General features: G+C 41.3%; 1 protein-coding gene across 1 annotated transcript in view; it reads left to right on the top strand.

The window, feature by feature from the left end:
* LOC122324357 (thyrotropin receptor-like) overlaps positions 1–15917 on the top strand; it is a 47202-nt gene that overhangs the window by 22815 nt on the left and 8470 nt on the right. The window contains exons 4-5 of the mRNA XM_043218724.1: positions 14946–15020; positions 15804–15878. Of these exons, the coding sequence (XP_043074659.1) occupies positions 14946–15020; positions 15804–15878 (150 nt within the window). The remainder of the gene's footprint in view (positions 1–14945; positions 15021–15803; positions 15879–15917) is intronic.

Genomic DNA, 15917 nt, shown 5'->3' with positions numbered 1-15917 from the left:
AACGGTAACATCATATATTAGTTTCTGTGAGGACATATGTATTCCTACCAGGACTTATTTAACTTACACCAATGACAAACCATGGTTCACTGCTAAACTCAGTCAGCTTCGTCAAGCCAAAGAAGAGGCTAGCAGGATAGGGGACAGAGCCTTGTATAAGCAATCAATCAATCAATCATTTTTATTTATATAGCGCTTTTAACAACACAGGTTGCATCAAAGCACTGTACAGTATAATGACAGGGATATATAGTGACGAGAGTGACCAATTTCTTATTAAATGCAGAGACGGTCTCTGTAGTCAATTCAACGATAGTCACTAGAAGTTAAGTGTCCCCAACCAAGCAAGCCAGAGGCGACAGCGGCAAGGAAACAAAACCCCATGCATATAGAATGGAGAAAAAAAACCTTGGGAGAAACCAGACTCAGTTGGGGTCAGTTCTCCTCTGACCGGACGCCCAGCACTTAACCTCCAGTTCAATTTTAATTCAATTTTAATTAAGCTGTGTCAGGTAGTGTAAATGACTTAGTGTGTGCGTGTGCATCAGGATCTGGTGATCTGTCGACGGGCGCATCTAGGTTTTCTGGTCTCTGATGAACATAATCTCTGGGTGCTGATCCACCATCTAGTCTGGATACAAACTGTGAAAACAGATTGAGAAAGAAACAGGACTAATATTAGCGTAGATGCCATTCTTTTTACGATGTCACAAGTACATCGTATTTTAGGAGTAGTGTTCCCGGTTCCAGCAAATCTAAGTAATGCAGCCTAAAAATCCTTTAACGGATTTGAATAATAAAAGGTGTGTTGGTGTGTTATGTGTAGGCTAAGTTAAAAAGATGTGTCTTTAATCTAGATTTAAACTGGCAGAGTGTGTCTGCTTCCCGAACAGAGTTAGGGAGATTGTTCCAGAGTTTAGGTGCTAAATAGGAAAATGATCTGCCGCCGCAGTTGATTTTGATATTCTAGGTATTATCAAATGGCCAGAGTTTTGAGAACGCAGCGGACGTGCAGGACTATAATGTGATAAGAGCTCGCTCAAGTATTGAGGAGCTAAACCATTCAGGGCTTTATAGGTAATTAATAGGATTTTAAAATCTATTCGATGTTTGATAGGGAGCCAGTGCAGTGTTGACAGAACTGGGCTAATGTGATCATACTTCCTAGTTCTAGTAAGGACTCTGGCTGCTGCGTTTTGGACTAGCTGAAGTTTGTTTATTAAGCGTGCAGAACAACCACCCAATAAAGCATTGCAATAATCTAACCTTGAGGTCATAAACGCATGAATTAATATTTCTGCATTAGAGGTTGAAAGCATAGGTCGTAATTTAGATATATTTTTAAGATGGAAAAACGCAGTTTTACAGATGCTAGAAACATGATTTTCAAAGGAAAGATTGCGGTCAAACAGCACACCTAGGTTCCTAACTGATGATGAAGAATTAACAGAGCAGCCATCAAGTGATAGGCTGTGTTCTAGATTATTATATGTGGGTTTTTAGGTCCAATTATTAGCACCTCTGTTTTTTCAGAATTTAACATTAAGAAGTTACTCATCATCCAGCTTTTTATATCGACTATGCATTCTGTTAGATTCTCAATTTGGTGTGTATCACCAGGCTGCGCTGAAATATAGAGCTGAGTATCATCAGCATAGCAGTGAAAGCTAACACCATGACTCCTGATAATATCTCCCAGAGGTAACATGTAAAGGTTGAAAAGTAACGGTCCTAGCACTGAGCCTTGAGGAACTCCATATTTCACTTTTGATCGATATGATACCTCCTCATTTAATGCCACAAACTGATAGCGGTCAGATAGATATGATGTAAACCATGCTAAGGCGCTTCCTCTAATGCCAACATAGTTTTCTAGTCTATCCAAGAGAATGTTGTGATCGATAGTATCGAATGCTGCGCTAAGATCTAATAGCACTAATAACGAGATAAAACCACGATCAGATGATAGAAGCAGGTCATTAGTAACTCTAATGAGAGCAGTCTCAGTACTATGGTACGGTCTAAAACCTGATTGGAAATCCTCACAGACACCATTTTTTCTAAAAAGGAATACAGTTGTGAGGATACTACCTTTCTAGTATCTTTGACAGAAAAGGGAGATTAGAGATTGGTCTGTAATTTACTAAGTCTTTGGGATCAAGATGTGGTTTCTTAATGAGAGGTTTAACTACAGCCAGTTTAAAGGTTTTGGGAACATATCCTAATGACAATGATGAATTAATAATGTTCAAAATAGGATCTATGACTTCTGGAAGCAGATCTTTTAATAGTTTAGATGGAATAGGGTCTAACATACATGTTGCTGGTTTAGATGATTTAACAAGTTTGTACAAGTCTTCTTCTCCTATAATAGAGAAAGAGTGTAATTTTTCCTTAGGGGATCTAAAGCTCATTATCTGATGTGAAACTGTAGTTGTGGCTGCATAGTTACAATTTTATCTCTGATGGTATCAATCTTAGAAGTAAAGAAATTCATGAACTCATTGCAGCTATACTCTTGGGGCATATTAGCACCTGCTGATGCTTTATTTTTGTTAATTTAGTCACTGTACTGAATAAATACCGGGGTTGTGTTTGTTTTCTTCTAAAAGGGATGAAAAATAATCAGATCTTGCTATTTTTAATGCTTTTCTGTATGACAGCATACTCTCCCGCCAGGCAATACGAAATACTTCTAATTTGGTTTTTCTCCACCTGCGCTCCATTTTCCGGGCTGCTCTCTTTAGGGTGCGTGTGTTGTCATTATACCATGGAGTCAGATTGTTTTCTTTTATCTTTTTAAGTGCAAAGGAGCAACTGTATCTAAAGTGCTAGAAAAAGAGAGTGCATAGTTTCTGTTACATCATCAAGTTTTTGCATCGTATTGGATGAACTAAGGAATTGAGATAAGTCAGGAAGGTTATTTAGAAAGCTTTCTTTTGTGGTGGAAGTGATGGTTCTACCATACTTGTAATAAGGTGCAGAGTTTACAGGTTTAACTATACAGAGTTCACACAAGACTAGATAGTGATCTGAAATGTCATCACTTTGCTGCAGTACTTCAACCATTTTAACATCTATTCCATGTGACAGTATTAGATCTAGAGTATGATTTTGACAATGAGTAGGTCCAGAGACGTGTTGTCTAACCCCAATGGAGTTTAAAATGTCTAAGAAAGCTGATCCTAATGAGTCTTTTTCATTATCAACATGGATATTAAAATCGCCAACAATTAAGACTTTATCTGCGGCCAGTACTAACTCAGTTAGAAAATCAGCAAATTCTTTAATGAAATCTGTGCTGTGTCCTGGTGGCCTGTATACAGTAGCCAGTACAAACATGACAGAAGATTTATCACTAGCACATGATTCTGTAGATAATGTTATATGCAGCACCAAAACTTCAAATGAGTTATATTTAAAGCCTGCCCTCTGAGAAGTACTAAGAATATTGTTATAAATTGTAGCAACACCTCCCCTCTACCTTTTAAACGTGGCTCATTTTTATAGAAATAATTTTGGGGGTAGATTCATTTAGAGTAATATAATCATCTGGTTTTAGCCAGGTTTCTGTCAAACAAAGCAAATCTAGCTTCTGATCATTGATCAAATCATATACATAAAGTGCTTTTGTGGAAAGTGATCTAATATTTAGCGAGCCAAGTTTTATCGTTTGCTTATTTGAATTATAGGTAGTTTTAATTTGTTGGACATTAATTAAATTATTGCTTTTGATTAGGTTTGGACGTTCTCTGCATATTCTAATTCGGGAACAGACACAGTCTCTATAGTGTGATATCTAGGTGAAAGAGTCTCTATGTGCTGAGAATTAACTGCCTTCTGTGACGTGAGGCAGCTAGCAGACGGTCGGTTTAGCCGGTCTGTCTGCTTCCTGACCTGGGCACTAGTTGGTCATGTTGGAGCTATAAGACTATATGCCATATTTCTAGATAGAAGAGCGGCACCACCCCAAGAGGGGTGAAGACCATCTCTTTTCAACAGGTCAGGTCTGCCCCAGAAACTCATCCAATTGTCTATAAAGCCTATGTTGTTCTGCGGGCACCACTTAGACATCCAGCCATTGAGACCCAGCAATCTGCTGTGAATCTCATCACTCCGGTAAGCAGGGAGGGGACCAGAGCAGATTACATTGTCCGACATCGTGCTTGCAAATTCACACACCTCTTTAATATTATTTTTAGTGATCTCCGACTGGCGAAGTCGAACATCATTAGCGCCGACGTGAATAACAATCTTACGAAATTTACGTTTAGCATTAGCCAGCACTTTTAAATTTGACAAGATGTCAGACGCTCTGGCTCCCGGTAAGCATTGGACTATGGTGGCTGGTGTCTCTATTTTCACGTTCCGCATACAATAGAATCGCCAATTACTAGGGCACTTTGATCAGGTTTCTCAGTGGGTGCGTCACTGAGTGGGGAGAACCTGTTTGATGTTCTGATCGGAACGGATGAGCGGTGTTTTGACCCGCGACTAGCCCGCCTCACGGTCACCCAATTGCCCTGCTGCACGGGCTCTGAAGCTGGAACCGAACAATGTACATGATTCACTGTACTAGTCGCATCCAAAGCAGTATCTACAGCCCTCGCATTCTTACTGTCCTCAATTAAAGTTTGGATACGTGTCTCTAATTCTAAAACCTTCTCTGTCAGCCTAGCTATTTCCTGCATTTATCACACGTGAATCCTGATCGCTAACAGAGAAGGACAAGCTATACATGTGACAGACAGTGCAAGAGACGATGCAGGAGAAGCCATTTACTCACCGTAAGGATTCACTTACCACTCTTGTTTTGATGAGCTTGTGAAAATGCGAGCGAGCAGCGCGAGGAACAAATGAACAGGAGCGGGGAAAAAGCCCACAATCGGCGCAAAACGCGGGTGGGAGCGAAAGTGAATCGGCTAACGAGTACTAACTCACCGCCGAGTTTTAGATTAAAGCGAACGAACTAACAGCAGTCTAATTAGTTAGATTAATTTAATAGTATCAACGATATGTACACAGTTAAATTATATTTGATCGTTAGAGAAGAGGTGATAAATTGAAAAGCGAAGCTACACGCAGCTACAAACAAACCAACCTCTCAGCAGACAGGAGCAATCGAGCCTCAGCAGACAGGAGCAATCGATCAGCCGAAAAGGTGGTCAAGTACACACTAGAAAAGGAGATCAGAGTGGCGAAGAGGAATTATTCTGAAAAGCTTCGCACCCAGTTCTCCTCTAGTGACACAGCTTCTGTTTGGAAAGGTCTGAAAGACATCACCAATTACAAGACACCATCCCCCAGCACTGTGGCAAATCAACAACTGGTAGACGACCTGAACGAGTTCTACTGCAGGTTTGAAAAGGAACCATTCTCACCTCCTGTAATCCCCCTCTCCCCCACACCTGCCCTTCAACTCAGAGAAGATGACGTGTGCCAGGTCTTCAGGAAGAACAAAAGAAGAAAGGCACCAGGCCCAGACGGTGTTACTCCAGCCTGTCTGAAAACCTGTGCTGACCAACTGGCCCCCATCTTCACTCAGATCTTCAACAGATCATTGGAGCTGTGTGTAGTACCTTCATGCTTCAAACGCTCCACCATCATCCCCATCCCAAAGAAACCCAAAATTAATGGACTTAATGATTTCAGACCTGTGGCTCTAACGTCTGTGGTCATGAAATCATTTGAAAAACTGGTTCTGGGTTATCTGAAGGACTTTACAGGACCCCTACTGGACCCCCTGCAGTCTGCGTACAAAGCAAACAGGTCAGTGGACGATGCAGTCAATATGGGACTGCATTATGTTCTGCAACACCTAGACAGACCAGGGACTTATGTGAGGATCCTGTTTGTGGACTTCAGTTCGGCCTTCAACACCATCATACCAAACCTCCTCCACCCCAAACTAACCCAGCTCTCGGTGCCCACCTCCGTCTGTCAGTGGATCAGCAGCTTCCTGACAGACAGACAGCAGGTAGTGAGGCTGGGAAAATTCTCATCCAGCACCCGCACAACCAGCACTGGAGCCCCTCAGGGTTGTGTCCTCTCCCCACTGCTCTTCTCCCTCTACACGAATGACTGCACCTCTAAAGACGCCTCTGTCAAACTCCTGAAGTTTGCAGACGACACCACAGTCATCGGCCTCATACAGGATGGTAACGAGTCTGCTTACAGACAGGAGGTCAAAGAGCTGGCTGAATGGTGCAGTCTGAACAACTTGGAGCTCAACACGCTCAAAACAGTGGAGATGAAAGTGGACTTCAGGAGGAACCCCCCTGCACTCCCCCCACTCACCATCATGGACAGCACTGTGGCAGCAGTGGAGTCATTCAGGTTCCTGGGCACCACAATCTCCCAGGACCTGAAGTGGGACACTCGCATCAACTCCATTGTTAAAAAGGCCCAGCAGAGATTGTATTTCCTTCGTCAGCTGAGGAAGTTCAACCTGCCACAGGAGCTGCTGAAACAGTTCTACTCGGCCATCATACAATCCATCCTCTGCACTTCCATAACTGTCTGGTTCAGCTCAGCTACCAACTATGACCTCAGAAGACTACAGAGGGTAGTCAGGACTTCTGAGAGAATCATTGGTACAACCCTCTCCACTCTCCAAGAACTGTACCTATCCACATTAAACAAAAGGGTTAAGAAAATCACTCTGGACCCCTCACATCCCGCACACTCCATCTTCAAACTGTTGCCGTCTGGTCGCTGCTACAGAGCACTGAGTACCAGGACAGCCAGACACAGGAACAGTTTCTTCCCCCAGGCAGTCCATGTCATGAACACTTGAGGACACTTATTTATTTTACATACAGATTTGCACATAACACTGCACAATATAATTCCTGTTACACTTGAATGTTTATAGTATATATTTTTATTTTTATTTTTGCTGTGTTGCACATTTTATATTTTGTATATTGTACATAATTCTCTTTATATCTGTCTTGTCTTGTTATCGTGTTGCACTGTAGAGTTTTTGTCACTAAAACAAATTCCTCGTATGTGCAAACATACCTGGCAATAAAGTGATTCTGATTCTATAATGTGATAAGAGCTCGCTCAAGTATTGAGGAGCTAAACCATTCAGGGCTTTATAGGTAATTAATAAGATTTTAAAATCTATCCGATGTTTGATAGAGAGCCAGTGCAGTGTTGACAGAACCGGGCTAATATGATCATACTTCCTAGTTCTAGTAAGGACTCTAGCTGCTGCGTTTTGGACTAGCTGAAGTTTGTTTATCAAGCGTGCAGAACAACCTGTCACGTTTCACGGTTTCTTGGGAGAAGGAGTACTCGAGACGAAAATAAACTTAAATAGATTTAATCTAAAACGGGCAAAATAAATGTACAAAGGCAGGCAGGCAGAACAAAAACCATGAATAGACCTCGGGAAAAGACATTGTATGGACATTGAGTAGACATTGGCTAAAGACATTGACGATCCGACCACCGGAATACAAAAACACAGGACTTAAATACACAAGGAAATTGGAACGCTCTGGGCACGTGCACTGGAACTGGAGGGAGCGCGGGCACTGGAACTGGAGGGAGCGCTCGGGGCATGGGCACTGGAACTGGAGGGAGTGCTCGGGGCGCGGGCACTGGAACTGGAGGGAGCGCTCGGGGCGTGGGCACTGGAACTGGAGGGAGCGCTCGGGGCATGGGCACTGGAACTGGAGGGAGCGCTCGGGGCATGGGCACTGGAACTGGAGGGAGCGCTCGGGGCGCGGGCACTGGAACTGGAGGGAGCGCTCGGGGCGCGGGCACTGGAACTGGAGGGAACTCTTGGGGAACAGTCTCTAGGGTGCCCTCTTGAAGCAGGCATTCAGAACGCCAGGGTCCTTTTGTTCCTTTGGATATCCCTTCTCAGATTAGTCTTATTGCATTTACAGGTTTTTGATTCAGCTCCTTACTATACTTAGAACGTTGTCTTATTTGTTGTTGCCTTGAAGCTAGTGACTCAGGAATTGGCATATGTTGATGGCTCCTCCCCCTTATGGAATGGAAACTCAGAATGATTGTTTCTGTGAGTGTCTCTCTGGGCGTGCCAAAGACTTAGAACTTGTTGATCTGCTGTTGTCTCACTCATGTGGGGCTCAGACTCAAAACAGTGTATCTGTTAACTTCTTTTCCATTGCAGTATTCAGACTAAGAACAAGGACACTCAGAACAAGGATTTTTTTTTAGGAAGATTCACCTTCTGATGAGGAGGAGATTGCAATCTGGTGCTTCTCCATTTCCATGCTGTGATTGGCTGATTCCATCAGAGCAGGGGACATGATGTAGCTCTAAAGTTTCTCAGAACCAGAATTCATTTGACTTGATGGAAGAAGATTGAACTGCCATGCATGCATTTCTTTGTCCAATAGAGTTGAGTTTGTGTAAGATTACTATGCATCACTTTCACTGAGAATACATATTTATAAAATAATGTATAAAATTTGTGTGTTGTAGTTTGCATCAGTTTAAGGCTTAAGAACATAGTTATGAATGGGTTTGGATGGATCTCTGTGATGCCTCAGTTTGTTTCAGCCAGTGCTGTTGCTTCCAGATGTCTTAAGGAATTTTTATGGCAGTCACAGGCCAAAACCTTAGTAGTCAGTCTGTTTGTAATTAGGGGTCAGAAGCATTCGGATCCATCCGCGAGCTCTTTAATGAGAATAGTCAAACAGGCAAGGTTTGGTAACAATGGCAGAAATAACACAAGGCAGGCAGAGTCAAAAACAGAGTCAGGCAATGGTCGAGTCAGGCAGACAGAATCAGAGTCGACGTACGCAGGCAATAGGTCAATGGGTAAGCAGCAAACAATCAGCGAAACGAAAACACAGAGCAAGGTCAAACACAGAAAGACAACAATAGAACAAACGCTTGGCATTACCAGACAAAGCAAGAATAAGACTTCGCAATGAGTAAAAGCTGGTAGCAGCTTATATAGCAGTCTAATGAGGTACGCCTGGGCAAGATCAAGATTTCTCAGGCAAGATCAAGAGTTCTGAGGGCTAATATTCTGGAGAGGGTTCCCTCTGGTGGCCATCAGAGAGAGCCACAGAGGCGCGGTTCATGACACTGTTGGAGGGTGAAAGGCAGAAAGTGCATTTTGACCAATGAGAAGTCCTGTCTTTCTTCTTAGAAAGAGTTGTCTGGTCATTGTCCTGGCATATTTATCTGATGGCATTGTATGGTTTGCTTATGTTAGTCCACCAAGATCCAATCAAAATGTAGCAAACCTATGTCCACTATTGTGATCAGAAAGGGGCCAATGCCATATGGACATGTGCTGTCACACTTGTGTAAGGGTCCCCCTTTCCCAGAGAACGGAATCCAGAGGCCCTGGTCGAAGGTTTAATGCATGTTCGGTCTTGCCTTGCGCTTTTGAACTTATCAGAATTTAGTTTCAATTTTGATCTTGCTCTGTGCCTAATCTGATTCCAATTTCAAGTGATTGTTAATTTTAGGTATCATTCATAATTACCATTAATTTTGAAATATTCTAGAATACTCATCATTTTAGTCTTTTCTTTTTCATTATGGACCCAGTGTTGCTTAGGAATTCAGGCAGCCGTTTACTGAACCCTCGACACAGCTGGACAGTTCCAACATTACTCAGAGGGTGAAGGGTGGTTATTATACCTTCAGTGAACTACCCAATTAACAATTTCACATCTAGGTGTTCTGGTCTCTGATGAACATAATCTCTGGGTGCTGATCCACCATCTAATCTGGATACAAACTGAGAAACAGAATAACAAAGAAACAAGACTAATATTAGCGCAGATGCCATTCTTTTTATGATGTCACGAATACATCTTGATTTATGAGGAGTGTTCCTGTTTCCAGCTGATTTAATTAATGCAGCCTAGCAATCCTTTAACGGATTTGAATAATAAAAGTGTATTAGTGTGTTATATGTAGGCTACGTTAAAAATAATCTTTAATCTAGATTTAAATTGATGCGTTGCATTTTGGACTAGTTGAGGTTTGTTTATCAAGATGGTTGAATAAAACCAGAACTGAGAGCCTCATCAGTGTACTCCTTCATAGCTTGAATTTCACAAAGAAATAGCAGATAAACTTTATTTTTGGGGGGCATGGCGCTGGAGAGGAGGTCATCGCACAGTCCCGTGGTCTGTGAGGAGGTAGTTGGGTAGCCTTAACTTTACTGAAAACCTTTTGTGATAACATGAGGGAATTTTCACTTCCCTCTGGGTCTCTGGGCTCTCTATACTGGTAGAGCAACACATAACAAAAACATTGGTTGATGCATGTTGGGGATCATTTAATGAGCTCACCCTTGGCCCAAGAGATGTGTGGATCATGAGCTGACAGCCATGAATGTCCCAGAATGATCTCATACTTGGAAGAGTCCACAATGTTGAATGTGATGTCCTCACGATGGAACATGCTCACTTGAAGTGTTAGAGTCTGTGTTTGATGTGTTATTCCAGTTCCAATGAAATTGTCATTGATGGTCTTGATCTTTATGGGTGTTTCACATGGTTGTGTGGAAATGTGGTTTTTCATGATCATTTGGTGACTGATGATGTTTAAGGCAGCCCCGGAGTCAATCATCGCTGTCAGGACAAGATCAGTTCTTATCACTACAGACATTGTATAAGCCTTATTACATAGCAAATAGAAGTGATCAGTATTTACCTGGGGTGTGGCAGCCATCTTGTGAGGACATTCAGCGTTGCTGTGAGTCACCTGCAATATTCGTGTTCCTCCGTAGATAGCCTTTGGCTATTAACTTCCATAGGTTCTTGATAATCACATGGTTCAATAGATACTTGAGTTTTAACTTGACTTGGTAAACGTTGGCATGACTTACATGCAGGTGCTTGATGTCTGGGATTATCAATCTTTATTGCCAGGTTAACGATTTCAGTGAATGATGCGTCCTCTCCTTTGCAGGCCAGTTCACTTTGTAAGTCGGCAGTGAGACTGTGTTGAAACATTGCCTTCAGCGTTACATAATTCCAACCACTCTGCGCAGCGAAGGTTCTGAATCCAATGGCAAACCCGGCAGCTGTGCGGTTGGCTTGTGTGATGTCGATGAGTTGACTCAAAATATCCTTGCCACCAGCAGGATATTCAAACACCTCTCTGAGCTGCTGAAGGAAATAATCCACAGATATTTTAAAATGTGGGTCAGACTCCCAAACTGCAGTGGCCCAGTCAATTGCTCTGCCAGTCAGTAAAGTTTCTTGCTGAAACTCGTAAATTTGGTAATTGTTTGGATTCATGTTTGATGAAGTCTCTGTGTGCTGAGAATTAACTGCCTTCTGTTATGTTGAGGCGGCTAGCAGACGGTCGGTTTAGCCAGTCTGTCTACTTCCTGACCTGGGTCCTGAGGGGACCAGAGCATATTACAGTGTCTGAACTCTTTAATGTTATTTTTAGTGATCTCCGACTGGCTGTAATGAAGGCACGAAGGCTGAGTTGGAATTCATGCACGGAAGTTTAATAAGGGCAAGATGATACACAGTGATAGGCACCTTGGTGGCTGATATGTTATCAGAGGAATGAGGTTTTGTGGATGTCACATAAAGTTAATTTTCCAGAAGATAAAACTGTTCTGATGTGGTCAATGTGTTTGCTTTCTGACTCTGAGTATGTCATCGATGTACGCCACCTCAAACTGATTTATGATGTCCTTGAAGATCGAGTTAATAAATGATTGGAAAACCGCAGACGCATTGAGTCCATATGGTATAACTTGGTACTAATAGTGCCCTCTTGTGGTCAGAAAAGCCTTTTCCATTCGTCTGAGGTTTGGTGAAAATAGTGGCCTCCCACAGTTGTTCTAATGCTGATGGTACCAATGGCAAAGGGTAGCGGAACTTAATTGTAACATTATTTAGCCCTCTATAATCAATACATGGTCTTAACCCACCATCCTTCTTTTCAACAAAAAAGAATCCTGCTGCAGCTGTTGACATAGAAGGGCTTGAGGGCTTCAGTGATGTACTCCATCCATCGCCTGGCTTTCAGTGCGAGTGTTACGGCCCATTTTAAAGGGTGAGATGTGAATAAGATATTTTAACGGGATTCCAGTTATAAACCAAAAGAGCTTAATAAAATAAAATATATAAATTACCTAAGGATAAGGGAAAAGAAAATACAAATCAACTTCCCTAACTCCCTAGGCAAAAACACATCGCAAAATTATATCAAAAATAAAGGGCAGACCTCTCCTACGCTCCAGAGTAGTGACATAAACATTAATCTTTTTGTTGTTAACTGAAAGCAACACAAACAATAACGACGAGGGATGTAGATGATCTGGTGACTGCAGCGGAATCCGGAGCTTTTCACGCCATAGCCGCAAACGCCGAAGTGAGCTCGATGTTTTGGGAGCGCCGCCCTTTTAAAGACGTCCCCATCAGGATTCGCTAATCACATCCCTCGAAGAACAGCCAATCCCTGCACACATACATTCAAATACACAAAAGCCTCGATGCCGGGTACCGTAACAGCGAGACAGTGGGTAAACCTTGCTTTTTGGGGAATAGCGTTGGGTAGCAGATCAATAGCACAGTCACCGGGTCTATGTGGAGGTAATTGTGTGGCCTTGATCTTACTAAATACCTCTGTGAGATCTTGATAACATGATGGGATCTTGGGTGGCTTGGTTTCAGGGCTTTCAATACTCGTGGTAAGACAAGGGTATGGTTTTTTGGGGAGGCATTGATCATGACAGAAACTAACTAACTAACTCACCATGTTGCCATGAAATGTGAGGATCATGGACATAAAGCCAGTGGAATCGCAGAATTACTTTGTGTTTGGGGGAATCCACAACCTATAGTGTGATAGATTCTTGATGGAGGATGCCTACTTGTAGGGTAAAAGTTTGGTTCTGGCTGGTGATTCCTTCACCAATAAAGCTTTGGTATACACTGACTGTGGCTGATGTAGGTGATTTTTGGAGACCCTTTCTGTTGGTCTTACAGTGAGGTGCTTGGCGCATGAGGTTGTCAACAAGCCAGTTCGGTTTGGAGGTCGGTGTTTAAATTCTGAAGATATAGCACTTTTAGCGCGACATCATTCCAACTGCTCTGTGCAGCAAGAGTTCGGAATTCAATGGCGAAATCAGCTGCAGTTCGATTCCCCTGAGTTATGTTCAAGAGTTGCATGGATATGTCTTTTCTGCCTGCCGGATATTCAAATACCTCACAAAGTTGCTGAATGAAATACTATCTCAGTATTGGGTCATTGTCCCAAACAGATGCACTCAATCACTCTACCAGTTAATAGCGTCATCATAAAAGCACATTTCTGTTCTTCAGATACAAACTTGGTTTCTTGATGGTTGAGAGCATGAAGGCTGAGTTGGAATCCATGCACAGAAGTTTAATAAGGGCAAGGCGATACACAGAGTGATAGGCAGGCAGAGAGTCAGCAACAAATAAAGCAGTTGGCAAATACAGGGAAATATCCAGGGGCAGAGTAAGTAGGCAGGCAATAGGTCAAAACCAGAATACAGTCCAATCAGACAAACAATACAAGAGGGCAAATCAAAGAATCAAAAACACAGGTTACCAGGCAGAGATCATATACAGCAGAGTCAAACAGGAATAACTCATGAAGTCGAACATCATTAGCACTGACATGAATAACAGTTTTACTGAATTTACATTTAGCATTACAAAGCACTTTTAAATTTGCCAATATGTACAATAGAATCACCAATTACTAGAGCACTTTCATCAGGTTTCTCAGTGGGTGCTTAACTGAGTGAGGAGAACCTGTTTGATGTTCTGATCAGAACGGTGTGCTTTTACCCACGACTAGGGTGCCTCACAGTTGCCCTGCTGCACGGGCTCTAATGCCGGAAGGGAACAATGTACAGGATTCACTGAACTACTTGCATTCAAAACCGTATCTACAGCCCTCACATTCTTACTGTCCTTAATTAAAGTTTGGATGCATGTCTTTAATTCTAAAACCTTCTCTGTCAGCCTAGCTATTTCCCTGCATTTATCACATGACATATGAATGTTCCCTGCTCGCCAAACAGAGAGATAGGAAAGGAAAAGCCATTTACTCACCGTGAGTGATTTATTTATTACTGTTGTTTGATGAGCTTGTTAAAAAATAAACAAAGGGAGAAATTAAACGGAAACAATAATAGGTGTGTAAAGTGGGTGGGAATGAGAGTGATACACTTACTTGAGTGTTACACTGCACAGTTTTAGATTGACGATCAATGGTAAAATTTGTTAGATTCGTTTAATAGATAGTATCAGTAGTTATATTTGATCACTAAAAAGAACAGAGAGTGATAAATAGAAGAGCGAAGCTACACAGGGCTACAAACACTCAAACCTCTCAGCAGACAGGAGCAATCGAACCTCTAATATTAGACTATCAAACAAGACATCACAACATGACAAGCATGCAGCTAATGAAAAACACTAGACAATAAAACACTAACTGCATGCAACACCACAAGACAAACCACAAAATTGGACAGTGGAGAATACAGCCCAAGTGAACTCGCACACTCCCACAACAAGAAAGAACATGGAGCGCAAGTGTCCGAACCCCACTGAAAACCGAAACTCAAGACATGAGTGCCAGAAACACAAAACAAGGCATGCAGATGAGAGAGTATGTGGCTTAAGAACACTCGAAGACAAAATAAAGACATGACAGGAATGTCAGGGCTCTGTCACAAAACCACAAATAACACCAAACCGAAGTGCCAAGTACTTTCTTTGTGGAGGTTTTCTTATACTAGAAATTGTGCTTTCATATGGCATATCTGGCTGAATAAACTGAACAAGAGAAAATAACTGTAATTCTGTTATATTCAAGCATAATGCTGTGTAGGATCCTATCACTTTTAAAAAGCACTACACTTTCAATTCATGTAACCTCTCTCTCTCTCTCTCTCTCTCTCTCTCTCTCTCTCACTCTGTCTCTTGTTTCAGAGAAATAAGAAACACAAGAAATTTAACATTCATCCATCCAGAGGCTTTTAGGAATCTCCCTAAATTACAGTATTTGTGAGCAAAACACTTTCTACTTGTTGTCTGCATATTGTAAAAAAAAAAATTATATTATATTATAAAAAAAAAATTATATAACTAACTATAGCAATCTGACAAGTTATTACATTGCTACATGTTCAGTTTTTTTTTTTTTTTTTTGGCATAAACCTACAAAAAAATTAAAAACAGGAAACATGACAAAAACACACACACATATATATATATGTGTGTGTGTGTGTGTGTGTGTGTTTTGTCATGTTTCCTGTTTTTAATTTTTTTGTAGGTTTATGCCAAAAAAAAAAAAAAACTGAACATGTAGCAATGTAATAACTTGTCAGATTGCTATAGTTAGTTATATAATATATAAAATATATAATAATATAAATATATAATAATATAAAAAGCTGTTCATTGTTTAATCTTGTTAACTTGCAGCATGTAATTGACTTTACTCCCATATTTCCAACATGATTTTCCAACATATTTCCATGCATTTTTACAGCAATATTTAGCAAGAGTACACAGATATTTAAATTCTGAACTGCCAAAATACTAATACAAAAGAACTGTCTATATTAACATAATAAAAATGTGCCAGGGTTTGTGTACTGAACCTTTGTTTTAACACCACTCAGTGGTCATTTCTCTTTGAAATTGCAACTAAACTTATTGAAAATATACTACATGTTTGATTTTTGTTGGAACACTGATTTGTAACCAAAAGTGCAGTTACCTCTAGCAATAAAATCAGTGTGGACACTGCATAAGTATTTGAAATAATAAGTGTTTTATTTTCAGAGGCTTATTCAACACAGGACTCACCATCTTCCCTGTCCTGACCAATATCCAGGCTGATAACTCATACTTCCTACTGTAAGTAGTAATGCAGCATTTTTCATACAGATCAGTGTT

Source organism: Puntigrus tetrazona, chromosome 20 (genome assembly GCF_018831695.1).
Source record: "Puntigrus tetrazona isolate hp1 chromosome 20, ASM1883169v1, whole genome shotgun sequence".
Lineage (NCBI taxonomy): Eukaryota > Metazoa > Chordata > Actinopteri > Cypriniformes > Cyprinidae > Puntigrus > Puntigrus tetrazona.
The sequence above is the reverse complement of the archived record's forward strand: the minus strand, read 5'-3'. Positions and strand labels throughout refer to the sequence as shown.